The following is a 26826-nucleotide window of genomic DNA, read 5'->3' as shown; positions in this document are numbered from 1 at the left end:
TCACCCAGTGATCTAGCAGTAGATCCAGATTTATCTTCTGTATTTCCCTGATATAAACTAATCCAGAGTAGTGCAAAAGAGGAGCAGAACTCACCAGTCAGAGATAAAAATATTGGGTTGGTAGTTATCCAAGAGATCCTCCCACAAACCTTCCTTCAGCAAATCAACTAGCTGCGATTTTTCACACCAGCTTGGGAGAGAGGGAGGAAACCAACAAAACCTTTAATGCTATCTTACAGTGTGCTGAACTCCCTGTGAAAAAATGGCATAATTACAGAAACACAAAGAATCGATGACTTGTAAGGGAACAGCAAAGTAACAGCAAACACAGAGAAGAGAAATAGGGTACACCCTCAGTGTTCAGCTGCAATTAAACAGGATGCCCTAGAACAGAGTTCCCCCCAAGCAACAGATAAATGGAGCTGGAAAAAGCCATCTTGGAACATCTCCCACATTGACTCACCTGTATGAAGAGGCGAAGCATGTCTGGGCCTCTGCTCCTTCCACGTGGTCTCTGTTCTCTTCCACTTTCCACCCATTGCCTCTATGGTGGACCTCCCAGTATCGGAACTGCTCTGTGGACACAATGCTTGGATGTCAGTGGAGATGTCGTTTTCAGTTTCAAAGTGCTAGCTGACTTAAGAACATCAGAAGAGCCTGGCGGCTGTATCGGGCCAAAGGAGGCCCATCTTATCCATCACCCTGTTCTGACAGTGGCCAACCAGATGCCCATGGGAAGCCTGAAAGCAACAGCACCCTCCCCACTTGTGAATCCCAGTAACTGGTATTCAGAGTCATGCTGCCTCCAACAGGGGAGGCAGAACATAGCCACCTTGGCTAGTACCCACTGATAGCCTTATCCTCAGTGTGTTTGTCTAATCTCCTTTTAAAGCTGTCTAAGATGGTGATGATCATAGCATCTTGTGGGAATAAATTCCATAGTTTAACTATGCATCATTATGAAGAAGTATTTTCTTTTGTCCATGCTGATTTCCCCCCATGTTTTTAAAATATTTATAGACCACACTTAAATAAAAGCAAAGGGATAATGTTCTAGCATTCAGCTTCATTGGATGGCCCCACTGGGTTCTAGTATTATGACTTCTTATTATAACTCCCCCCCATCCACTTTTTGCACACTATGCATAATTTTATACAACCCCACCATGCCCCCCCCAAATCAAAATACTTCTGCTTAGTAAATGGGTTGCCAGCAGCAGCTTACAATTTATTTTATTCATATTAGGGTCACACTGTGTGAAGAGATCCAGCTCATACAGGGCCTCATCTTCCTAATACAATACCTCAAATGACACCAATAGGAGGGCAGAGCTAAACTTAATGGAATAAAATCACCAAAATTTATTTTTTGCGTTAAGCTGCACCTAGGGAAGACATGCTACATCTTACTTTAACACAAAAGGAAAAGAGAGAAAAAATGCAAACAGTGAGAGCCTTTCAGTATCTTTATAATTTATAGAGCCCCAAATTGAAATAAGTGAAACAGAAAATGATACACCCACAAGATTCTCAAAAAGCACACGACATCCATCAGAACTGCATGCAATCAGTATCCCTTGCCCTCTCTCCTGCCTTTACAGCTGCCTTCACCCACTTGGTACCCTCCACATGTCTTGGACTACAACTCCCATTAACCCCAGCTTCATATGGCCATGCTGGCTAAGGCTGATGGGGATTGTAGTCCAAAACATCTGGAAGGCAGCAGGTTAGCAAAGGCTGCATGACAGTCTTTATTCCTTTTCCCCCTCCAAATCTAGGATTAACTATAACCAAGAGAACTATTTTCAGGGACACCTTTGGAAAGCATTGAGGGTTGACCCCAAGAATATGCAGAGACCCTTTGTTGATATGACCTCAATCAGCCACTACATGTCTGAGATCTGATAGAAAGCCTTTGCAGGAACAAATTCTGAAGGCTCACCGAATCCCACCACCTCTCTGTTCAGAAGTTCAGGGATACCATCCTCCGTCTCCCCTCTGCCTGAGCCATCCATCATCCCCAGGTCCCTCACCTTTGCCACAGGGATTCTTGATAAGGTTCCTCCCAAAGGGCTGCAGGACGCCAACTTTGCTCCACTCCATTCGGGGACAGCATTTGGCAACCTTAACGGCAGCCTCAAGAAGACCCCGCCGAGATGGGTCCCGCTCCCACCGAAGCTTCCAGACGGTGGGCCTGTCAATTAGGTCCCTCCACCTGTGGCACACCAGGCGGCAACGGGTCACAAGGGTCCGGCCAGGCACCCAGCTCAGGATCAGCATCAGGAGTTCATCAGGCAATGGGTTCAAATCCACCAAGCATGGGACGTCCACGGAAACTCTCCTGCTGTTTACTGGTCCCATGTCTTGCCTCGCTGTGATCAAATTTCTTTTAAAAAAAGTTAAAACACATTTTAAAGTTGACATTTTGCAATGGAGGTCTGGTGTTTTCACCCATTCTCCAATTAGTTTCAACAGTTTTATTTCTGCTATTCTGATTATCACTCTGGTACTCTGGAAAGGGAAAACTGAAGCCCACTTTCTTGCTCTGAGTGACTCAGGGGATAAACTTCTTGGTTCCCGTATCACTGGGTGGGCGCAGGATGCTGAAGATAGGACTGGCAACATTCTTTAAATGCTCGAGTTCTTGTTTGTAACACTATGTTGTTTGTGCATGCTTCTTCCATGTTAAGATTTATATTTATTGTCTCAATTTATTGTTTATATAATTTATTAATTATATTTATTTAGCATGTTTATTCAAATACCATTCACTCACAGATCTCTTTCAAAATATTACACGCAACAACCTGTTTTCATTTCTGAGCATTGTTTTGAAGGTTTGCCTCTCCTAATGCCTGCCAGCGGAACCCAACTCCCTCCCCACCAGCTGCAACATGAGGGCCTGTTTGATAAATGTTGACAAACGGCCCACCAAAAAAAAGTCTGCTGACCAGCTTCCAAACCAGGAGTGGCTGTAGATGCATAATAAGTTATTTTTACTTATCAGATGTTCTGCAAAGTAGTTGAATATGGATTAAAGGAAGAAAAAGTATGGCCTGGCATTTGGATGATGAGAAAACTGTGCAAGCATGAGCAGCACGAATTGCACAATACGATCCCATCAAGTTCCCCTAATCACACTGGTTGGGAGAGAGCAGACCCTGAATAGCTACCAATATCCAAACAACATGTGTGGAAGTTAATGTGCAAATCAAGCACACATAGAAACTAGATCCAAATGACCCACTGTGATATAAAACCTGATCTGGAAGAACCCTAAGTGAATTTACAGTGTGAAACTGCAGGTGCTCAAAAATATCAGGGGTGGCAAACTGCTTGCTTCCCACCCCCACCCTGCTGAGTCTAGCCTGTTTGGAATGGATGAGCAAATGTAAAGCATGGAATTGACCCCCCCCCGCCAAGGCTATGAATCTCAGGCTCCAAGGCTACACAGTTTAAGGACAGGGATCCAGTGGGGCCCTCCAAAAGTTGTTGGATTCCATCTCCCAGTAGCCAGCATAGCCAATGGTCGGGAATGACGGGAGTTTTATTTATTTATTATTTGATTTATATCCCACCCTTCCTCCCAGAAGGAGCCCAGGGCAGCAAACAAAAGTGCTAAAAACACTTTAAAACATCATAAAAACAGACCTTAAAACAAAACGCTAAAAACATCTTTTAAAAAAGCTTTAAAAACATCTTTTTAAAAAGGGTTAAAACATATTATTTAAAAAACACATATTAACAAGCAATTCCAACACAGACGCAGACTGGGATAGGTCTCAACTTAAAAGGCTTGTTGAAAGAGGAAAGTCTTCAAAAGGTGCTGAAAAGATAGCAGAGATGGAGCCTGCATAATATTCAAGGGGAGGGAATTCCACAGGGTAGGTGCCGCCACACTAAAGGTCTGCTTCCTATGTTGTGCAGAATGGACCTCCTGATAAGGTGGTATCTGCAGGGGGCCCTCACCTGCAGAGCACAGTGATCGACTGGGTATATGAGGGGTAAGACGGTCTTTCAGGTATCCTGGTCCCAAGCTGTATAGGGCTTTGGACACCAAAACTAGAACCTTGAACTTGGCCCGGCGGCCAGTGCAATTCTTTCAGCAGTGGGGTGACATGTTGGCGATACCCTGCCCCAGTGAGCAGTCTCGACGCCGCATTTTGCATCAGCTGCCGCTTCCGGACCAACCTCAAGGGCAGCCCCACATAGAGCGCATTACAGTAATCCAGCCTGGGGGTTACCAGTGCGTGGACAACAGTGGTCAGGCTGAGTTGTAGCCCAACAGCATCTGCACGGTCTCACAGGGTCCCCCATCCCTGAGCAGCTGCATCATCCCTTGGGGCACCCGAGCGACTGACACAGGGATCTGACACAGGAGTTTCCTTAGGCGTCATCAGGGGCAGAAAGGTTTCAGACCTGGAAGTTTACTCTTTCCCTTGACAGGAAACGGGCTGGCTCTTTGCATCCAGAGGGGCGGGCATTCCTCTCCCTCTCCGTGCCCAAGCACCACCCCATCCCCAAGGGTCACGGAGAGCATCGGGGAGTTGGCCGCCTGGCGAAAGCGCAGGAAGCGAAGCGAAGGTTCCCGTGTAGACAGGAAGGGCCGCTCAGCTGCCGGGAAAGAGAAAGGGCGGTCCTTTGCGCACGCTCGAGGCCAGCGGGGATTGGTGAGCTCTGCCGCTTGCTCGGAAGCCGTCATTTCTGATCAGGCGCCTGTGAAACACCTCCGCGCGACAGGTAGAAATTCGGTAGGTGAGGCTTCTCCCTCATTGCACCGCATGCTGCAAAAAGCGGAGAGTCCGCGTCGAAGCTGACCTTTTATGATTAGGAAAAGGGCAGGGCCGCTGCTGAAATCCTCTTTTGCAGAACTATTAAAAGCACAGGAGCTCAGCCGTCTTTTGCATCTGGCCACCCTCCTTACTTAGAAAGTGAGGGAAAGTTTGAGTTTATACGGAGAGAGAGGGGGGGGAGTAAACGCCCTCTGTTCCTCTTGCCAGTACAGCCTGCCCTCCCTTGCTTGAACTGGGACCCTGCCTGTACCCTCCGGCTATAATCTCAGCAAAACTAGGTTTCCGCACACCTCTCCCTGCTGTGGACCGGCTCCTCCGCGATGGCTTCTCTGGGTGGACTGTGCGGTCCTCCTTTCATTTTCAACTTCTTTCTAGTCTTGTTCCGGACAACTAAGCTCAGAGCAGAAGGAAGTTTCCTGCTTCTTCTCATCTTCCAGTGAAACTGCTTGGAAGGAGGTTCAGGAACAGGCAAAATGAGCATTTCTTCACAGGGCGTGGAACTAACGAGTGGAATTCCCTGCCACTAGATGTGGAGAGGTGAGGGTCACTGGCTTAGACAAATTTTATTTATTTAAGAGCGTTTATAATTATCCCACCCTTCCATTGCAAAAAAATGCTCAAGGTGGGTTATGTAATATATTAATTAAAAATAACCAAGAAGGTAATCTATTCAGTGGCCTTTGGTTTCATAGAATACATAACAGTGGCATCTGGCATACTGAATTAATCAGCCAAATTAAGAGAGAGAAATATATATGGATGGAAAGAGTTCAGTTCTGAAGGGAGTCAAAAGCAGTTCATTATAGTTTTAGAAGCTTTTTGATTCATTTTTCTTGTTCAAGAAGGATAAAGAGCTATCTATGACTATTAGTTATGAGGACCAGAATGGAACCTCCATGTTCAGATGCAGTCTAGCTTGGTATGCCAGTTGTTGGATATGTTGTCTTCTTTGAGTCCTGCCTTTTGGAACTTCCTCTGACTGGCCACTCTGAGAAGCAGGGATGCTGCGCTGAATGGACCCACATTGCTGTGGTCCAACAGGGGTCTGATCCTGTTTGTATGTGTACTCCAGGGATTTAGTCCTGGATTTCTCCCTACCAGGCAGGAAGTAGTCTAGTTTCCCCTATCCTCTTTGGAGGGCCATTGAGAATGTACATTTAAGGTTTGTTCTCACAAACAGCAGATGGAAGAGGTAAACCTGTGCCAGAGATCAGAGCAGTATCATTTCACACTATGGAGAGGGGGGAGAGAATCTGGCATCCAGCCCCCTCACCCATCAACATGAGTATGAGAGAGAAGGCTAGGCTAGCACTTTCTCCATGACATGCTAGTTTTCAATGTGCATGGATTCCACACACACATACACAGGGTATTTCTGTCATGTAAGCCCTTCTCATCTGCAGTCTGCAAACTACTATGCAAAAGTACTACGTAAACACAAGCTTCTCCCCCTCATCTGCTCTTGATGGGAACTGGGCCAAAGAAGGAGAATTCAATAGGCCAGTTTGCATGCACTGGGAGAACTTGCTGTGCGTGGACATTTGTGGGGTTTTGGCACTGAGGTTCAGGTCAGAGGACAAAGCACTAGCTTCCACTACTTGCATCTTACGGTCAATGAAATCCTGTCGGTTGAGATCTGCCCCTTCCTTAGGGCTGAACAGAGTGGAAGAAGACCCCAGTGGAAGGCAGAGGTGTTCATACAAATGTTCTTTATTTATATTTTATTTATTTATTTATTTGTTAAATTTATATCCCACCTTTTCTCCCAGAAGAAGCCTAGGGCAGCAGGAGAGGTACTGAGGTGGGAAGCACATGACAACTTGTTAGAATATTTAGGAACCTTGTGGCTGGCAGAAAGAAAGGCCTCTCGCACTGTGGCTGGGCCTAATCAGGGTGCTGTTTGCCAAGGGGTGTCAGGAGAGGAAGCACTGGCGGCAGGGAGCTGTAGCTTGAGCAATCCCCCTGAGGAGGGTCAAGAGTGGAATCTCAGCTCTCCTGAACTGAAGTAACCAGGCAGACATTTGATTCAGGATGCTGCTGAATCTAGACCTCTTTACTCTCAGTGCAAGCAAAATAAGAATCCATAAATATCTGAAAGACCATCAGTCACCATGCTCTGCAGGTGAGGGCCTCCTGCAGATACCGCCTTATCAGGAGGTCCGTTCCGCATGACATATGAAGCAGACCTTTAGTGTAGTGGCACTTACCCTTTTGAATTCCCTCCCCATAAATATTAAATATTTAAGTAGAGACCTTATCACAGTCTGCGTCTGTGTTGGAATTGCTTTTTAATATGTTTTTAAACTTTTTTTTAGAGATGCCTTGAAAGCCTTTACAAAATGTTTTTAAAGATGTTTTGTTTTAATGCATTTTAAAATATGTTTTTATGATGTTTTAAAGTGTTTTTAGCGTTTTTATTTGCTGCCCTGGGCTCCTGCTGGGAGGAAGGGCGGGATATAAATAAAATACTGTAATAAATAAATAAAATAAATAAAAATAAGTTCCCTTACATTTAGCTAATCCTGACAAAGAGCACAGGAACTGTCTTGCATCTGCCCCCCTTCTGTTTCCAGCAGCAAACTTCCTGCTGCCTCTGAGATGAAGTTCACAAGCAGAGCACCTCGGAGGTGATGCTCTTCCCCTCTTCTTCTTCCCAGCACCCGGTCATGTGATGTATGTGGCCTCTGAGCAGAGGAGTTCTATTTAGGCAGCTGTCGCCAGCCTGGGGCCCTACCACTGTTTTGGACAACAACTCTTGTGAGCCTCAGCCACCATGGCCGTGCTGGCTGGGTGGATGGGACTTGTCGTCCAAAATGGCAAGGCTGACTGGCTGGTAGGGGTTCTCGTCCAAAGGAGCAGTGCTGGCTGGAGCTGATGGGAGCTTGTTTATTTATAAACCACACATATTTATATAAAACATCACAAGGTGGTAAACAACCTAAAAACACAGAACAGTTGTCACATATCAGTAAAAGTTGGTTGACAAAGAATCTCAGGTTTGGAAGGCCTGTGTGAATAATACAGTTTTTGCAGAAGTTTAAAAAAGAGCAGGGATGACTCTGGCTGAACTTCTATTGGCAAGGAGTTCCACAGAGCAGGGCCTACCACACTATAGCCACAGCCCCTGGTAAAGGTCGGCAAAAGGAAGGGGATAGAAGGGAGGAGGGGAGGGCAGGTTTGATCATTTGCATGTTTTTTTGAGTTCAGTGGCATTTTCTCCTGTGCAATCATGCATAGAATAAATGAAATTGACCTGGGGGAGGGGCAGGAAGGGGGAGGGGAGGAGATTGGGTGGGTGGGCACTGGGAAGAAGGGAAGCCCCTTTCCTTTCCAAAAGGAAAACATTGTGAAGAGTATCATTCAGGGGTTCGCCCACCTTTTATATTCTACAGCAGGCACATGTAGCCTCCCACCCAAATTTAAACCAAAGCTGTCCCTGGCCACATGCACACCAGACATTTATTCCACTTTAAACAGTCATGGCTTCTCCCAAAGAATCCTGGGAAGTGTAATTAATGAAGGATGCTGAGAGTTGCTAGGAGACACCCTATTCCCTTCACAGAGCTACAATCCTCAGAAGAGGGGCTAACTGTTAAACCACTCAGGCCACTGGAGCTCTGTCAGGAGAATAGAAGTCTCTTAACTCTCAGCCCTCTTCACAAACTACACTTCCCAGGATTCTTTGGGGGAAGCCATGACTGTCTAAAGTGGAATAAATGGCTGAAGTGGATGTGGCCGATTAGCCAAGCCAATCAGTTGTGAGTCTGGCTTTTGGAACACTGACAATTGGTTCTTACTGAGCATGCCTGACATTATAATACACTTAAATGTTAAATTTCTTAAATTAATTAAAAATCAGCCATGCATTTTTTAAACTTTTAAACTGCAGAAGGTGAAGGTCAGAGTATGGAGCAAGGTCAGTAATAGGATTACAAGTACTCTGTGAACATGGCTGATTTTTAATGAATTTCAACAGATTATGAGAACTCTGACAGAAAAATGTCCAACAGGGGTCTGGTTTTTCTCTCTCTCTTTTTACACTTTGAACTCTCGATTCTCTCTGACTGTTTTGTGTATTGCCATGAAAATTTAGAGGGTTGTTAAGCAAGCGTTTCTGAGTTCAGGACTATAAGTTTTGTAAGGTTTTGTTTTGAAATGATCTTATGGGCAGCATCAGAATGGCATGGGGGTTATTTTCCATTTAACATTGCAGAATGCGAAAAATCCATGCTGGCTATAGTATACAGCCACTCTTGTGGCTGTATAATTTTTAGACAGGTCTCACAACAGAGGTCAGCTTCTCAGCTAGCGAAGACTCTTTCTGATAGAATTACTCAGATCACATTGATAGGAGGGCTGCATTAAACTTTTTATTTTTAAGGGCACATTATATTCTGTGTATGAATCAGTCATGTCTGGGTAGAATTGCTGCTCTTCAGCTTACAAGGAAAAATCCAAAGGGACAGGATCTCTTCATTATCTTTTTATAGAGTCCAGACATGTAAATAGAAGCAGAACAGAAAGTGATTCAGCTGCCAACTTAAAAACGCCCACCACAATATTCTTGAGAAGTACGTGACACTCATCGCAACACCATGTAATGAACACCTTTCACCCTTTTACTTTCCTTTACGGTCTCTCTCCCTTTCTTCCTCCAAATTTGGGCTTAATTCAACCCAAGGGACCCATTCCACTGTGGAATGACAGAGTACCTCCAAGTAAGGGCGGTCAGGTGGAAAAGAGGACAGGGGGCTCCTTCACCTTTAATAGCTGGGTTGAAAAGGGCAATGCAATGAATCAAATTAATTCTTTAAAAATGCTTGGCAAGACATAAACATTTTCAGCAGGTGCTGAAATATCAGAATTGTAGGTGCCTGCCTGATTTGAGCTGGAACAGTGTTCCTAAGGACTGGTGCTACCACCCTAAAAGTCCTGATCGGTGTAGAAACTAAACGAATATTATGTTCTCACAGTGGTTAGCCTCTGTGCTCGTATCCTAAGCTCACAAGCAGGATATGAGCGCAACAGCACTCTCTCCTCCTGCGGTTTTCAGCAAATGGTATTTAGAAGCATGCTGCCTGCAACTGTGGAGGCAGAACATAGCCATTGTGGCTAGTAGCCATTGGTAAGTCTTGTCCATTGCCTCTTCCCTCTTGTGGTAGCAAATCCCACAGTGTGACTATGTGCTGTATGAAGAAATAGCTGTTTAAAAATACGCAGGGGAACCCTGATCTCACACCTTCCTCTCCTCCTGCCCCCAATATCTTTTGGCTCAGTCCCTACATTCTCATGACTGTTTCTGCAATAAACAAAAGACCCCATCTTTGTGTGGGTGAGCTAGGATATGGGAGGCCTTCCAATAAATTTATCTGTGCCTGCCCAAAGGGGGTGGGGAGGGACACTGCCTGACCAAGGGCTATGTGTATTTGTTCCTGCATTTAACTAGGGGTGCTCCTGTCTCTGTCCCAGGTAGGATTTCAACAGGTGCAGTATTTTCCTGTCACTCTGTTTGTATATTTGGGGAAGCTGCAGCTGTGCTTGTTTGTGTCATGTCATGCATTTCTCAAAGTCCTTGCCCTGTGAGGTGAGGGGGCAGTTTCTTGGATGCCAGGCCATGCATGCGCCCTCCCTCCTTCCGGACGCTCAAGTTTCTAAAAGGAGGAGATGACTTGGGTAGGGAAGCTTTCAGTTCTGGACACATGCTGGAAGAGGGTGTGTGCAGAAGATGAGTCACAGGTTGTGTTTACTCCGTGGCAATCTGCACATGTTCAGAGACACTGATTTCTAAACACAAGAGTGCTGCTGCTTCCAGCATTGGTGATGTAGGGATGGTTGCCAGAGCTCTGTAGCAGAGCACCTGCTTTGCATGCAGAAAGTCTCCAGTCCATGTTAAAAGGATCAGGTAGCAGGTGATAAGAAAGACTCTGAAGAGCTGCTGCTGGTCAGAGCAAGCAGCATTGGGCTAAACAGGCAAATAGTCTGACCTTGTATAGAGCAGCATAATATGTGCCTGGGCGTGGGGAATGGAGAGACATACCCTTTGAATTGTGTTTTTAGGGGTTACGGTTAGGCCTGGAGGTTACATCATCCATAAATGTCACCATCATTAAGACATTGTTGCCCATCAAAAGTACTGTACAGATGCAGGGAGTTTGTTAGGCCGATGGCTCAGTGTCTAGAAGTCCAGGGCCTGTTTCATCTGTGGGTGTTGGTCTCTTGATACATACCAAGCTGAGAATCTCTCTCCAGCTCTTGGAGAGCGATACCCACATGAGCTCCAGCTGAAGAGAGGGAGCAAAGCAGCGGCTAAATGCATTTCCTTGCATGAACCTGGAGAGGGAGAGAGCCTGCAGCCTGTAGGTGCAGTTCCTGCCTTTGTTATCAAGTTGCAGGGAGGGACAACTCCCTAATAGGACATCATAGGAAAATAGCACAGGGGAAGAGAAGAAAAAGAGAGCATCATCCCTGGTTGCACTAGAGTCCCTTTTACTCCCATGCAAGACACGTTTTCCTTTTATGCCCCTTGGCCCTGTGAAATCTCTCTGCCCCCTCCCGCTGCCTGCTGGGCGGGAATAAAAACTCTGGACTACACTGCAGGGTTGTCATAAGCCACATTCTCTCATCCTCTGCATTCCCTGCCATCTGCAACATGGAGACAGTGCTTTCTCTTTGCATGGTGCAAGAAACGTTTTGCAAGGCAATAACAAAAATGTTCAAAACTGTATAAAGCAAACCAGAAAATTATATACCTCCTCCCCCCATGCCAAACAAAACCATAGTCGTGGGAGCCCCCCCCCCCGTAGCTCAGTGGTGGAGCATTCGCCTTGCAAACAGACGGTTCCAGGTTCAATCCCCGGCAGCTGCAGGGAGGGCTAGGAGACGCTGCTGCCTGAAACCTGGCAGAGCTGCTGCCAGTCAGTGTAGACAGTACTGAGCTAGATGGACCAAGGGTGTGACTCGGTGCAAGGCAGATCTTTATGTTCCTAAAACCCGACAACCGCGACTGCCTGGAGCCTTGTGTCGACTGCCCTTTCACTGTGGAGATGGGGGTGGAGGGAGCCGCCCCCGCTGCTGCCAAATAGCTGTCACACGGCACAGCTCTCCCCCCCCCCCGTTAATGTCTCCTCTGCCGCCTCGGAGCGGCTGCCTCTCTGCTGCCCCTCAAAGGAGAGCTCGCAGCCAAGGCGTCGAAAATATAACATATATTGATCTGATAGAAATCAAACAATAAATCGATGACAAAATAACCAAGAAACCCCGCGTGCGGACGCGCTTCCCGGAGGAGGGAGACTTCTCTGCGCGGAGCAGCAGGGCAGAGTTCGAAGAGCAGGAGGAGGAGATTAGCCTTCCTCCTCCCCCCCCCCCCGCACGTTGCTCGCTTTCACAAGCCCCGGAGCTTGCCTGCTTGCTGCTGCTGCCGGCTCCCTCCTTGCCGTCGACTGGCCTGGCTTCTGCTACCCCGTCAGGCACCGCAGAGGCGGCGGAAGAGCCCCGGGACACGGTCAGTGGTTGCTGCTGGCAGCTCACGTCCATCCAGAAACCCCCTAACCCTGGGAGGGTGGAGGCCAGGGCTGGGGCCTGTGGGAAGCACTCTGCACATGTGCAGGGGCATCTCGTCTTGATTGGTGACTTCCTGGCAGTCGAAAAATATAGGGTAGGGAGGAGAAGACAGACGAGCCAGGGCTTCATTTCTAGAAAGGATAGGTGCTGGGGCTCAAGCTTGCCGGGGGGGGGGGCATGCCATGCAGCGCCTGCTGTTTTGTAGAGCCTCTCCCTGACCAGAGGTGACTGGGCTTGTGAACACGCTCAGTGGTGTATGAGAGGACACTGCTGTTGATGATTATGATGTTTGTAATTTGTATGGTGCCACCGCTGACTTTTTACGGAGACACATCACCCCAGATTCCAAAGGTTTAGTGGTTAGAGTGTTGGACTACAACCTGGAAGACCAGGGTTTGAATCTCCGCACAGGCATGAAGCCCACTGGGTGACCTTGGGGCAGTCACTGCCTCTCAGCCTCAGAAGGAGGCAATGGCAAACCCCCTCTGAATGCTGCTTACCAGGAAAACCCTATTTGTAGGGTCGCCATAAGTTGGGATTGACTTGAAGGGAGGCCATTGCCATTTGGGGGGGGGCATCTTGCAGAAAGTCCTTCTCCAACCACAGAAAGTCGTCGTCCCTCCCCTCTCCGGATAGGGCTGGGTGAAGAAAAACCCTGCAGAACTGCTGCCTGTCATTATAGACCAGCCATCTCCAACTTGGTGCTCTCCAGACGTTTTGGACTACAGCTGCCATCAGCCCAGCCAGCATGGCCAGATGATGCTGGGACCGATGGGAGTTGTCGTCCAAAATATCTGGAGGGCACAGCTGGTGTAGACAGTCCTGAGCGAGGGGGGCCAGGAGTTCCACCTGGCAGCTTCCGATGGTTTGTGCAACAGGGAAGCAATTGGCTAGACACAATGGTGGGGTATCTCTTAGTGGGCGTGTCCCGCAGTTGTATGAGTACATACTACGAGTACATGATAGCCTACTTTGGGGCGCACTCCTCATTTTCTTCTTCATATTGACAATTATTGAGGTGAAGGCAGCACATCTGAGACTGACTTGCACCCAAATAAAGTGTTACTGGGACCAGACTACCATGCTGGGATGTGTCCTTGTGGTCCGGATATATAATTTGGGATGGCCCAAAGTTTCTTTATGGGATGCAAAGCCCTCAGTTCCTTATTCCAAAGTCAGTGTATTGACTGGGAGCATCATGCACTAATGTGCACTGAACATATTTGACCAGGAAGAATGCTGGTGCATTTGGAAGGAGACAGACTCCTGACCATGGGGGTGTATAATGCAGGGTAACCCAAAGGTTATTTTGGGGTGCAGGGATATGTAAATGTCAGCTCCTTATTCAGGCTCCTCATGCAACTCTGTGTCAAATGAGAATAAGGTGTAGTAATGTCCTTCAACTTGGATGGCCTTAAGAGGGATTTTGACAAATTCATGATGGATAAGGCTATCCGTAGCTATTGGTTACGATGGCTGTATTTTACCCCTAGTACCAAAGGCAATTTGCCTCTGAATGCCATTTGCTGGGAAACACAAGTGGAAAGAATATGGCCACTGCCCTCAGGTGCTGCTTGTGGGCTACCCAGAGGCATCTGGCTGCCAAACTGTGAGTAGATGATGCTGGACTAGATAAGGGATCTTCTTATGTTCATGAACTGGGACCAGGGACCAACTTCAGCGAGAAGACTGAGACAGCTCCCTGCCCCAAAGATGTTTTCATAAATAACAGCTGAGGAAAAGAAGGGAGAGACAAAGGTAACAAACCAGGAAAACATTCAATGATCTGAAAAACAGGAAATAGGCCAACAGGTCTCCTCCCAGTCATTATCCGGCTGATAAACATTTTATAGACGCCACATCTAATTTAATGGCAGCCTCAGCCTAGTTCAGTGTTTTCCAAATGCTCAATAGCTGAGACACAGTTTTTCCCTGAATTAAATTTGGGTGCACCCTTCATAATTGAAACCCTTGTCCTGCGTATGAGTCAATGTTTTTGTGTGCACTTCTTGATCAGGAGGAAATGCTTCCCAGATCCCCACCAGAGGCACAACAGGCACCCTCCTCTTAGGCTTGGCATTTCTGTTGCTCTTCTGTGTCAGGAGCCAGGGTTCTAATCATACCCGATGCAGAGATGTTGCAGAAGGGTTACTTGTGCTGCAGGCTGCAGCTGTTCATCACACAGAGAGACTTCAGTTTATGTATTTATTATTTGATTTATATATCCCGCCCTTGCTCCCAGCAGGAGCCCAGGGCGGCAAACAGGAATTCTAAAAACACTTTAAAACATCATAAAAAGACCTTAAAATACATTAAAACGAAACAACGTTTAAAACATTTTAAAAAAGCTTTAAAAACATCTTTAAAAACAAAAAGGGTTAAAACATATTATTAAAGAGAACATATTAAAAGCAATTCTAACACAGACGCAGACTGGGATAAGTCTCAACTTAAAAGGCTTGTTGAAAGAGGAAAGTCTTCAAAAGGTGCCAAAAAGATAGCAGAGATGGCGCCTGCCTAATATTTAAGGGCGTTGGTTGATTTTGATTTTGTGCGTGGGCTGGACTGGCGAATATCACAGGCCTCTGACAGTGCCTGCCCAAATGAGTGAGTTAGCCAGCCACACATTGTGCTTGACATGAAATACCCTGACAGAGGGGCAGGCTGCTGTTTGATGTGGCACTGTGCTCGAGGCCTGGGGTGGCTGAGCCCTGAGCTCCGGAGGGAGAATGAGAGCATAGCTCTGTGGTGCTGCACCTCAGAGAACACTCTGCAGACAGGCTTGCTTTTTTCCAAGGGTCAGCACATTGTCCAGGAGAGTTTGCCTGCTCTTCTCCAGGCTCAGGAGAAGTCCAGGAATTCTCACTGATGCCATGCTTGCAAAACTCAACATTGCCTCACCAGCAGCGGAGAGAAGGCCTGTCTATGCTTTGTCTTGAGGGCTATTCCGGCTCTTGATGTTGACTGGGACTGCCCTGTCATAGCCCAGGACTCTCTGTTCTTCCTTCCCCAGCTTTGGATTCTTGAGCCCAAAGCAGCACCAGCAGCTTGCAACAGACACCACAGTCCGTGACTTAGCAGAGAGGCCTGGACTCGGAGTGACTCTGCCGGGGATTTTGGCTTATCTTCCTGGTGTGGGCTGAGCTCACTTCTGAAGGATTTCTGTTCTGTGGCTAGAGAGGAAGTCTTGGTGGGGGCCATGAGTCGAATGGGGAGGTTGGTTTGTTTCCTCTGCCTGTGGCTCCCTCAGCTGCCATGTGAAGGGTCCAGGGATACCCAACCTGAACAGGCGCACCTTTCTTATCCAGGTGAGTTTTACTGCTAATAAGTCTCTGTGCATTTCTGGTTGCTGTGCAGCCTTGGCTGTCCTTTAACGCAGGGATGGGCAGAAGGTTGTTTTGGATCGCCTGATAGATTTCTGGGTGATCCGCAGAACTAGCAAGCTTTTCCGACTCCCGGTTGTTTTCAAAACAGCAACAAAATGATACTGTTCTCCTTTATTGCTAAAATGAAGATGCTTGGGCAAACCAAGGTGTGTTTGATTCAGTTTGGCTACTCAAAATCACATTCCTGACTTCACATTCACTTTGGGTGACCTCATACCAGTTGCCCTCTCTCAGCATAACCTACCACTCTGGTGTGTTGTGAAGACCAACTCCGCTGCCCTGAGCTTTTGGGAGGAGAGGACAGTTTACGAAAGAGACACGCCATTAAAATAACAACACTTGCCATTTGGTGAAGGGACCTCACTTTGCTCTGGGAAGCGGGCTGAAGGTCCATAGCAGAGTCCATGCTTTGCACACAACAGGATCAATTGCAGAGGGCTCAGAAAAAACCCTGAAGCCAGTCCATGGTGGGGGGGTGGGAATTCTACATAGACATGAATGGGGGCTGGATGGGCCTATGGTTGGGTCCTGTGTTCTGGTGCTCTAACACAGCTGCTGGTGCCTTTCTCCCAGGAGACCCCACCTCCATGATAGTCACATGGACGACCTTTGACCCAGCAGAATCCATTGTCATGTTTGGCCCCGATCCGGGAGCGGCCTTCACTCGCTCAGCCAGAGGAGATGCCACTCGGTTTGTGGATGGTGGGGAGCTGGGCCGCTCCATGTTCATCCACCGCGTCGCCCTCCAGGGCCTTGTGCCGGGTCAGCGCTATGGTAAGGGGCTGGACATTCCAGTGCTCTGGAGCTGTTTGGTGGATGTTGCAAAAGGCACCAAGTCTTGACCCTTGCAACAGCCCCGTGGGGTGTGCTACAGAAACCTCTAGCCAGCAGCAGTCTCATCCTGGAAAGAGGCACAGCAGAAGCAGGGATTCGGTCTGTATGGTCTGTTTCTGCTGAGAGATGGGGTGCAGCGGAGAGGGTGTTTGGCTTAGAAAAAGGGGGTCAGAGTTCTTCGTGAGCTCTGTTGCGAAGCTTGTTACTCACTCTAACCTACCCCTCAGGGTGGCTGTGAGATAAGGAGAAAGTGTGCATGAACCTTCCCTGAGCTTAGGGTGGCCATGCATCTTATTTTACAAAGGGCAGCCCTCTGTTTAAAAGTGTCCTCTAGTTGAAGAGTTGAAGGTAAAGCATCATAAGAAGGGACAGCGGAAGGGCTTGAGCAGACTGAGCAGGCACATAGGTCACCCTGGCTACCATCTTCCTCACTGTGGTGAGGTGGATTGCTTTTCTCTTTAAATTATACTCATTATTTCTAAATCTACATTGATACATCTACATCAGCACATGCAAATGTTATGCAAATCTGTGACCTCCTTTTGGGTGATGTGTAAGTGGCCGCTCGACTTGAGTGCCTTGGAGGAAGGTGGCGTAGACACTTCCAGTGGCAGAGGGGCAGCCAAGACGTGCCTCAGCTCCAGGGGCTCAGCCCTCCAGGAAATCCTCCTGCACAAGCCCTGCAGAGTGAATGACCAGCTCCTATTCCGGATCTCCCGTTCAGTTCAGTGGAGCTTGGGTGAAGCAAACTTTCCTCTGGAGTCCGCCTCTCCTGTGAATTAGCAGAAGGGTTTAGGCAGTGCAAGCCATCTGGATTCCCTGTGTTGGCTGGAGTCGATGGGAGCTGTAGTCCAAAAAGCTTTCAGGGGGAGGGCAGTCCTCCTCCCCCCCCCCAATTGGCTCAGGCATATTTGGCTTGGGGGCAGGAAGCAATGAGCTTTCAAACACGGCATTTAGGTCCAAAGGTAGTAAAGCACCTTGGGGCCTTCTGAGCTGGTCTCTCCTCTCCTTCTTTGCAGCCTATCGCTGTGGGAGCGAGGAGGGCTGGAGCAGACCCTACAGTTTCCAGGCCTTTCTGAAAAGCAGCAACTGGAGCCCACGCTTTGCTGTGTTTGGGGACATGGGCCTGGAGAACCCGCAGTCCTTGCCTCGGTTGCAGCATGAGGCTGAAATGGGCTTGTACGATGTGGTGCTTCACGTAGGTATGATCACAGCTAGATTCGTCCTGGCTGAGGTTCTATCTGGGGAGGGGATGTAAAGCCAGCTCTCCGTTAGATCCCTTCATCATCTGGAGGAGAAGACCAACACTTGTACTTCTAAAAATAGCCCCCTTTCACCCCCTGCAAACAGCTGGTATAGCACAGTGGGGAGGAGAGCCTGGCTGGGAGTCCATAGTCTGTGAGTTCAAATCCCTGCTCATGCCTCCTGGGTGTCAAGGGCCAAGTAAAGATCACCCCCACGGGGAGTGGCTCAGGGGTTACGTGCCCTGGCACCTGTGCAGCTGTGGACAAGCGGCATAGTCTCAAGGATTCCAGTTGCCCCCCAGCTGGTGGTTGCGGACAAGGAAGGGGCTGGCTTGTGCAGCTGCGGCAAGCTGAGCAGGCCCTAGCCAGCTGGGAGGACTAGCCTCAGAGGGAGGCAATGGTAAACCTCCTCTGGATACCGCTTACCATGAAAACCCTATAAATAGGGTAGCCATAAGTTGGGATCGACTTGAAGGCAGTCCATTTCCATTTTTCACCCCCTGCAAATCAGCTTTACCCCACTTGATTCTCACCCTTTCTCTGTCTCCACAGGGGATTTTGCCTACAACTTGGACACGGTAAGAGGTCCTGGGCTCCCTACATTTGGCTTCTGAAATAACGCAGTTTTAAGATTGCAGGGCACGAGCACGAGGATCTCTTTGGTCAAGTCTGTGTAGGCATGTAATAAGTACGTGTACTTGGTGTAAACTTCTCCAGGACCGATTAAACGGATCTGCATGGGTCTGCTCATGAGGGCGGCCTGGTTGTTGCCTAAAGACAGGTCTCTGTGTTTCTCTACACTAATGAGAAATAAAAATTATGCACCAAGGCAGCCCACCATGTGCAAATTTGCATGATTTCTCCTACAGAATTGTGGCAGGTGGTTTTGCCTATACTTTGGTGAGCAAGAGCTTCTCTCTGACTCCCTCCCTCATCCCCCTGCACTGACTCTGTGGCTAAAGCTAGCTTGTCCCATCCCAAGCTTTACTTTCTCTGTCTTGCAGGATAACGCCTATGTCGGAGACGCCTTCATGAGGAAAATTGAGCCCGTTGCTGCCTTGGTGCCATATATGACTTGCCCAGGGAATCATGAAGAAAAATAGTGAGTAGCAATGGACTAACCAATAATAAACATGAGCACATGTCCTGATGATTCCTGCTCTGCCGTCCCTGTTCCAGGTAAATCACTGCCCCTAATTTTGCTTTTGGAGGCAACTTGTTAATTTTTTTTATTTGTGTGAGTTTCTAGAGCTGCCATTCTTCAGAGTTCAATTCCCTCCCCAGGATCTCTGAAAGTTAAATATCTGACACAGCATTCCTGTGCTGACTTGCTCAGCATTAAGCCTCACTGAGTTCAAGAGATTTACTTGCAGAAAAGTGTGCACAGGACTGCATCCTGACTGGAAGGATGGGTGCATCTTAACTCCAGCTCACCTGCATGTAAACCGGGGCTGGGGAACCTGTGCAGCCCTCCACTGCTGTTGGGCTACAACCCCCATCCTTCCTGACCATTGCCCATGCTGGCTGTGGCTGATGGGAGCTGTAGTCCAACAACGTCTGGAGGGCCCCACAGATTCCCCAGCCCTGATGGAATTGCACACACCGGAACATTAAGATGCCATGTAACCTCACACACTGGTGATGTTCATGTTACACTGTTCAGAACAGGTTGTAGGACAAGGCTTTTTTTTGTTTTTAAGTATACCTTTAATCAAAAGAACAAAAGTTCCCTGGCTTTTAAACTGGTGCAGGTCTGGCAACTGCAGAGTAAATGAACTGGGGAATCTACAGGAGATGGAGGGGAGGCTTCAGTACGGTCTGGTGGGGTGTGGGCTTGGATTGGAAGCCTTGCTATTAAAATATGAGTGTGGCAAGTGTGTCCCTGTTTTCACTTGTGAAATGTTGAGTAACTCTGAGCACATGCAGAGTGTCCTTTCCTTGCCATTGAGCAATCATTGTTGAGTCCATGGATCTGGGTTAACAAGGAATGCCATTCCATCCTGAACTCCATCCTGCCTAATTTATTTACAAAAATAAAGAGCGGGGCCCGAGGCATTCCTTCCTCCACAGCTCCCTTGCCAGTTCCTCCCTAACCTTCTCCCTCGCTTCCTCTTTCAGCAACTTCTCCAACTACCGTTCCCGCTTCAGCATGCCCGGACACACGGAGAGCCTCTGGTACAGGTGAGTCTCCTCCAGTCCAGCCAGGTGCCGCCTTCCTTCCTGAGCCATTAATTGGAGGCGATGGCAGAGGAACTGGAAGAACTCCTCCTGGCTGACTGGCCTGACTTGCTGCTCGTTTGAGGTTGATCTGCAACACACTTTACAGATGGAGTGTTGCTGAAACAATCATAATAATGTATGCGTACATGCTGATTTATTTAAAATGCAATGCGTGCTTCCTAAAAAGGGCCCACTGCATATGCCAGCCTTCCAGTTATTTTGGACTACAACTCCCATCAGCTCCTGGGGCTAATGGGAGTTACAGTCCAAAACAACTGGAGGGCACCCACTTGGGGAAGGTTGGCATAGGCTCATAACGTTGAGGGCATCACATTCCCACCTGGGATACCTTTAGCTTCTTAGTGACTCCATGTTGGTGTAAATTGGCTGAGTGATTTCATAGCATCTCACCGGAATGATTGGCTGGTTTCAACATCAGCCAGGTGAGGAAGTCGAGCGGAGGGAGGCATGAGACTAGGCTGCTGCATTCTCGGTTGGGCCTTGCCACCTTGGAGGGCACTGCTTAGGGAGGGCGTTCACTATCTGATTCCATTCTGCTTTTGAATTCGTCAAATGGGCTGCCGGTTCCTATTCGCTATAAATTGTCTTCTGCTAGTTATTGCAATTCCTGATTCTCCCATTTTTGTTATTTTTTCCAAAAAATTACGTAATTTTCTCCCTTATGCTGATGTACATTTGTATAATGTATACGGCAGCAGCAGCAGATTATAAAAATAATTACATAAATAACTACATGATTCTTAAAAAAACCAACAGTATTGGTAACATACGCAAAGAGCGGGGAGCCTGTTCGACAATGAGACGGACTTGTGGATTATCCCAGAATTCAATACCAAATCAGATTTTGCGAATATTCTACACCATCCCTAGTGTTGCTTCTTACAAAGGTGTGTCAGTTTTCTTTGCAGCCCCACTGAACACCAGTCTTTCCTTCCAGCTGGGACATTGGCCCTGCCCACATCATCTCCTTCTCCACTGAGGTGTACTTCTTCTTGAAATATGGAGAGCAGCTTGTTGCAGAGCAATTCCAGTGGCTGGAGAAGGACTTGCAGGTAAGGAGTGGGCCCCCATTTTTGGGGGTGGGTGGGCAGAGCAGCAGTGGCTGGAAGGGGCTGCCTCACCTGCTTGCTGCCGTGCTGACTTCCTTTCCCTGTGTGGCAGGAGGCGAGCCAGCCTGAAAGGCGCAAGGAACGCCCTTGGATCATTACCATGGGGCACCGGCCCATGTACTGCTCCAACAACGACCATGATGATTGCACGCTGCATGAGAGCATCGTAAGTGAGAGGAAGGAGACAAGAAAAGCCACATCCTGTGGCCTGTACCAATTTGCAGAGCAAAGGATGTCAGAGCCACAGATTTTCCTGTTTGATACAGCTAATTCCATTGGACCAAGATAAAGGAAGCGGCAAGATGCTGTGGAAGCCCCCTCTGGCCCTGGAGATATTACTGGGCATTGATCTACACACTCTCAACAATGAGGGCTAGGAACTTGTTTGTTTCTTAAAGTGAAAGTTGAGATTTTTGGAAAGCTGGGTCCTCTGCCCAATGCCACATTCTGTGCTTCTGCAGAATTGAGGCAGACATGCAGCCTTGAGTGAGTATGAGAGGGAGGGAGAGAGGGAGAAATGGAAGTGGAAGTAGGGGCATCTAACAGTTTTATTTATTTATTTATTTATTTATTGCATTTGTATACCGCCCCATAGCCAAAGCTCTCTGGGCGGTTTACAACAATTAAAAACATTAAAAACAAACATACAAATTTAAAAACACTTTTTTAAAAAGCAAAAGAGTTTATGTGGATGCACCTGTTGTTTTTCTTCTCCCTGCCTCCCAGGTTCGCCGAGGGCTTTATCCCCACCAGTACGGCTTGGAGGACTTGTTCTACAAATATGGTCGGTGTGGTTCCTCTGCTTCTCCCGTGGGCTTTCTGTCTGCATCTCCATTCTGGCTATTAGATTAGTCAAGGTTATACATTGAAACAAAGCAAAGAGAAATCTACCCACAAGAACCCCAACAATGAAGCTGGTTACCTTTTGGGGGGTTGGGGGCCGAAAACATGTTTTGCGTGCAGAAGGCACCAGGTTCAGTCCTCAGTGGCATCTCCAGTTGAAAGTGGCAGGCCTGGGAAAGGCCTCTTTGTGCCCTCTTGTGGATAGTTGTCTCGAGACAGAGCACACCACCCTTCTCCAGGGCTGGTGCCCTTTTGAACTACAACTCCCATCAGCAGTGCTGTCTGGGGCTGATGGGTGTTGTAGTCCAAAACATCTGGAGGGTGGAGTGGACAACAGTGCACAAGATGGACCAATAGTTCAACTCTGAGTCAGCATAAGGCAGCCTCACCTACAGACGTCAAGGTCTGGGCTGGCCAGAGGAAGTTCTTTTCCATGCACCCCCTGCCGCTAACCTCAAGGAGTCGCTGCTACTCTTGTTTTCAACACAAGGTTCAGACAAACACATGGAGGGCAAGCCTCTCTCGGCTGCTAAATGCAACCTCTGCATACACCCACAAGCCCCTCTGTACCAGAGTGCAAGGACGCATCCTGGCCAGGCAAAAACACTCAAAGCAGGGCCAGTGGGGTGGTCTGAGGAGAACCCTGACAGCCAGAGAGAGAGGCCTGGGGGGGGGCACAGTTGGTCCCTGGGCCTGAGGATCCCTACCCCGGATGCAGAGTGAACAATGGTTGCCAGAAAGGGAGTTCTTGGCAGACCATGTGGGGGCGCAGAGGTTGGGACCTTGGCCTGTATCTGGCCTGCTGGCACTGGCTGCCTCTGGGCCTCACTGGGCCTCCTTCTCTCTCTTCTTCCACCAGGAGTTGACCTGGAGCTGTGGGCCCACGAACACTCCTACGAGAGGCTCTGGCCGGTCTACAACTACAAGGTGATTCCAGGCTTAGGGAAGCCAAAGAGGGCGCCTGAGACTTCCATCCCAGTTGCCCTGCATGCTGCTCCCCTCCTGACCTGGTAGAAGGGGGAGAGTCCTTGCCATACAGGGATATCTTGGGAGCAGAAGGTTCAGAGGCCTCACTGCATTGGAATCAGTAAAATCCAGCTCTCTGTCCTGCCTGCTTCAGCGGCTGGGAGAATTGAGCCTCCTTCCAACGTTCTGCGAGCAAATTAGAGTCAGGAAGTGGTCTTGAACCACACTGCCTGTCCTCAGGCAACTGGCAATGAATGGGTGGGTCGTATTCTGCAGGCTAGACAACAGAAATTTCACCACTAATTCCCCCACATCCTTTGTCCTCTTCATTCCCTCCTTCAGGTTTACAACGGCAGCACCAAGGCCCCTTATACCAACCCTGGTGCCCCTGTTCATATTATCACTGGATCAGCTGTAAGTGTGAGGTTTGGGGGTGGGTAGCCTTAAGTTTATGTGGGGACTTATGAGCTAATTATAGAGTGCCTCTGAGCATATGCAACATTTTTTTCATAGGAGCATAGGAAACTGCACCTGTCAATTTTGTCCCTCTAGCCCAATATTGTCTCCTCCAGCTGGCCGCGGGTCTCCCTGATTTCTGGCAGAGAAGGGCCTTTTCCTACCTGGTATACTTTTCAACTGGAGATGCCACCAGATTGAACCTGGGACTTTCTGCATGCAAAGCAGGCGCTCTGCTACTGAGCTATGGTCCCGTTTCTCACTCCAAAGTTACTATCTGGGTGTGAGTTACTATCTCAACCAGATTCCACACAGTTGGGGCTGGCAGGCTGGCTTTCTAGGTGAGAGTGTGCAGCCTTGATTTCTCCCTTCTCTCTGAGCTGTTCTACAAGCAAAGTGGGAAGAGAGGCAAGGAAGGGCAGGTCGGCAGCTGGAAGGGGCTGGGAAATTGTGCAAATAGACCAGCCTCCCTCAGCCGTGTCCCCTCTAGACATTTTGGTCTGCAACTCGCATCTGGCTAAGGCTGATGGGAGTTATAGTCCAAAAGATCTGGAGGGCACCAGGTTGGGGAAGGCAGAAATAGACCATCAGCTGCTGAGCCTCACAGTAAACTCCCTCTGAGTTGCCTGGCATTTGAGCCTCTTCCCTCCTCGCCCCACCAGGGCTGTAGAGAGCGGCTAGACCCCTTTGTCCCCGAACCGCGAGACTGGAGTGCCATGCGGATTGAGGATTATGGGTACACCCGCATGCAGATCCTCAACAGGACTCACCTCTGGCTGGAACAAGTGTCGGATGACCAGGTAAGGAAGAGCAAAAATGCAAGGATTTCCAGTACAACTCAGTTGGGCTTCTGTAGCAACCAGGTTTGCAATAGGCCTGCCATTGCCTGGTGCCAGAGCATGTGAACCATGATCTCCGCTCCCTTCTCCCTCGAACCCTACACGGGAAGAAACCTTGGCGCTTCCAATCCCATTTGTATGCTCTCGCCACACAGACCTGCTCAGGAAATGTTTAACATTTATTAATTGGTTTATTAACCCTGATGTGTCCCATCCTGGCAGTGGAGACTGGTGGCCCCAATGTCAATGGGGCAGTGAATCTGCTCCTTCAAAGTTCAGACTAAAACCTGGACCAGATTCAGTGTCCCACTGGCATCGGGGCCACCAGTCTCCGCTGCCTCCCGGTATTGTTTCTGCAAAGCCCTATAGCTGAACTAGCGTCCAAATTGTAGTACAGCTTTTCCTGGTGTGCCTCCAGGCCCAAAGACTCTCTTTTTTTTGCTTTTCAGGGTGGGAAGGTTGTGGATGGGATCTGGCTGATCAAGGAGTGGCATGGGCCTGAAGCATGGCACTAGCACTGCACTGAGAGATCCTCGGTGACCTCCCTGCTCCCTTCCTGGTCTAGACGGTCGCTGAGGTTTTTTGCCATCCGATAACTAGCAGCCTCCAATGGAGGAAGAAGCCACAAGACCGACCCCCCACCCCACCCCCCAACGGCAGTAATAAGCGCCTAAGAAGAACGCTGGAGCTGGATCAAGCCAAAGGGGGCCCATCTAGTCCAGCATCCGGTTCTCACAGTAGCCAACCAAATGCCCCAATGGGAAGCCCACAAGCAGGACCTGAGCACGACAGCATTCTCCCCACTTGTGAGTTCCAGGAACAAGTATTCAGAGGCTTACTGCCTCCCACAGTGGAGGCAGAGCGTAGCCGTTGTGGCTAATAGCCATTGATAGCCTCCCTTCTCCTCCATGAATCTGTCTAATCTTTTAAAGCCGTCCAAGTTGGTGGCCATCACTAAAACTGCAAGGAGACTTAGCCATCTCCTGACTGTCTGCCCGAGGACTGGAGAGAGTGCAGCATCCTGCTCAACTACCCCCCCCAGCCATTTTCTTGCAAACCCCACATTAGGAGCCAGTCACCCAAGAGCTAATTCTTTCTCAGGGTTTGGTAAAGCAGCCAGCTGACACCTCTTTGGTAAACAGGGTGCTGTGCAAGGTACCGAAGATGTCCCTCTTGTCCAGTGGCTGGACTAGCGTTATGTACCAACATTGAACCCAACTAAGGAAAGAGGTGGGGAATTAGGTCTGTCAAAGCAGGCACATAAATAGCCACTCACCTGGTCTCATATGGATTCCTCCATGGACCGCCTAGAAGAACAAACCTTGCAGAAAGTGCTTGTTCTTTTACCCTGACGCCATAAAAGAATAGCGTAGGTATATCTAAGCAGGCAGTCTAGTCAATAGCCCCTCCATGGACAGACAGACTGTCTGTGGACGTACTTGCACGGCTGCTTCAGAGTAGGTCACAAGAAGATAAGCTCAGTTCTGCTTGATCAAGCCAAACACTAATCTGGCCCAGCCTCTTGCTTCTGACAGTAGCCAACGAGATATCTTCAGCCAAGCCAACAAGCAGGACTTGAAGTCAATAGCCCTTTCCGCTGTTACTCCTAAGCAGCTGCTATTCAGATAGACTGCCTCTGAATCTGGCAGTTCCACACAGTTTCAGAGATCTCATCATGACTAGTAGCCATTAATAAACCCTCTCCTCCTCCCTGAGTTTGCCCATCTCCTTCAGAAGCTGTTAGTGGCCATCACATCTCACAGCAACAAATTTCATTATTTAATTACGTATTATGTGAAGAAGAAACTTCTTTTGTCTGTCCTGAAACTACTGCTAGTCACTTTCACTGGATGACTCCATTAGGGTCTAGTATTATGAGAGGAGGAGGAAACCTGCTGTCTTCTCTCTGTAACTGAGCACAGGAAGGTCATACTGGAGTTCCTGTAGGAGTCATTTATTTTGCATCTGAGTTCCTGGGTAACTACCAAGATAACTGCAGTTGGATCCTGCTTTGGTGTCTTGTGTTTTCCATATCATCCTCCAATAGCACAGAATAGGATTCTGTCCTTTTCTACAGTCCAGTCCTTTAACTTGCTCCTCAGCCGACCGTTCATCTCCTTTAGCAATACTAAAACTGACGTAGGTGTTTGATTCACCACTCACAACATGACTGAATGGAAAGGGAAAGAAAGTCTTGCTGGCATGTAAATTGCAGATGAAATTCAGATTATGAAAAGGTAAATTGTGAACAATGTGCAACTGCAAGCTTTTGCAAGACAGTGATAATTGCTGGTATTAACACAATTGTGTGAAGTGTGTTTTTGCTGTAGCGATAATTAAAACTTTTCCATATGAAAGAAATTACTTGAATAAAAGTTTGAAATAAGGAAGGGAAGCCTGGAATTAAAAAGTTCATTTTTAATTCAAAGTTCTGAAAGAGATGCTTGTATAAATACTTGTTCAAGGATACATATACTGAAACTTGCCAATGTGAAAGTCTGGTCAGTTTGACCCCTAATAAAGATGTGGCACAGGATGGTCACAGAAGGAACAAA

At 48.2% G+C, this 26826-nt stretch overlaps 2 protein-coding genes across 6 annotated transcripts in view; one reads left to right on the top strand and one right to left on the bottom strand.

Moving 5' to 3' along the window:
- FBXO27 (F-box protein 27) overlaps positions 1-5221 on the bottom strand; it is an 8167-nt gene extending 2946 nt beyond the window's left edge. Inside the window, exons 1-4 of one of the 3 annotated variants that reach the window (XM_061596299.1) lie at positions 5084-5221; positions 2034-2386; positions 464-575; positions 95-190 (exon numbers count right to left, since the gene is read on the bottom strand). In XM_061596299.1, coding sequence (XP_061452283.1) covers positions 95-190; positions 464-575; positions 2034-2386; positions 5084-5151 — 629 coding nt within the window. In that variant the 5' untranslated portion in view covers positions 5152-5221. Of the gene's footprint in view, positions 1-94; positions 191-463; positions 576-2033; positions 2387-3969; positions 4395-4419; positions 4650-5083 lie in introns of those variants that run through there. The other 2 variants (XM_061596300.1, XM_061596297.1) reach the window with 2 other exon arrangements.
- Positions 4516-26826, top strand: ACP7 (acid phosphatase 7, tartrate resistant (putative)). 3 transcript variants are annotated; one of them, XM_061596296.1, is made up of 15 exons: positions 4516-4751; positions 5169-5330; positions 15367-15661; positions 16313-16513; positions 17593-17775; positions 18370-18395; positions 18822-18919; positions 19936-19998; positions 20996-21110; positions 21220-21333; positions 21894-21951; positions 22870-22937; positions 23319-23390; positions 24095-24232; positions 24721-26826. In XM_061596296.1, exons 3-15 carry the CDS (start codon positions 15553-15555, stop codon positions 24784-24786), a joined length of 1311 nt encoding a protein of 436 aa, XP_061452280.1. In that variant the 5' UTR covers positions 4516-4751; positions 5169-5330; positions 15367-15552; the 3' UTR covers positions 24787-26826. The 3 variants fall into 3 exon arrangements, with proteins under 3 accessions (XP_061452280.1, XP_061452278.1, XP_061452279.1); XM_061596294.1 differs by lacking the exon at positions 5169-5330; XM_061596295.1 differs by lacking the exons at positions 4516-4751; positions 5169-5330 and adding an exon at positions 12159-12294.

Source organism: Rhineura floridana, chromosome 15, assembly GCF_030035675.1.
Source record: "Rhineura floridana isolate rRhiFlo1 chromosome 15, rRhiFlo1.hap2, whole genome shotgun sequence".
NCBI lineage: Eukaryota > Metazoa > Chordata > Lepidosauria > Squamata > Rhineuridae > Rhineura > Rhineura floridana.
This window is presented reverse-complemented; position numbering and strand designations above follow the sequence as displayed.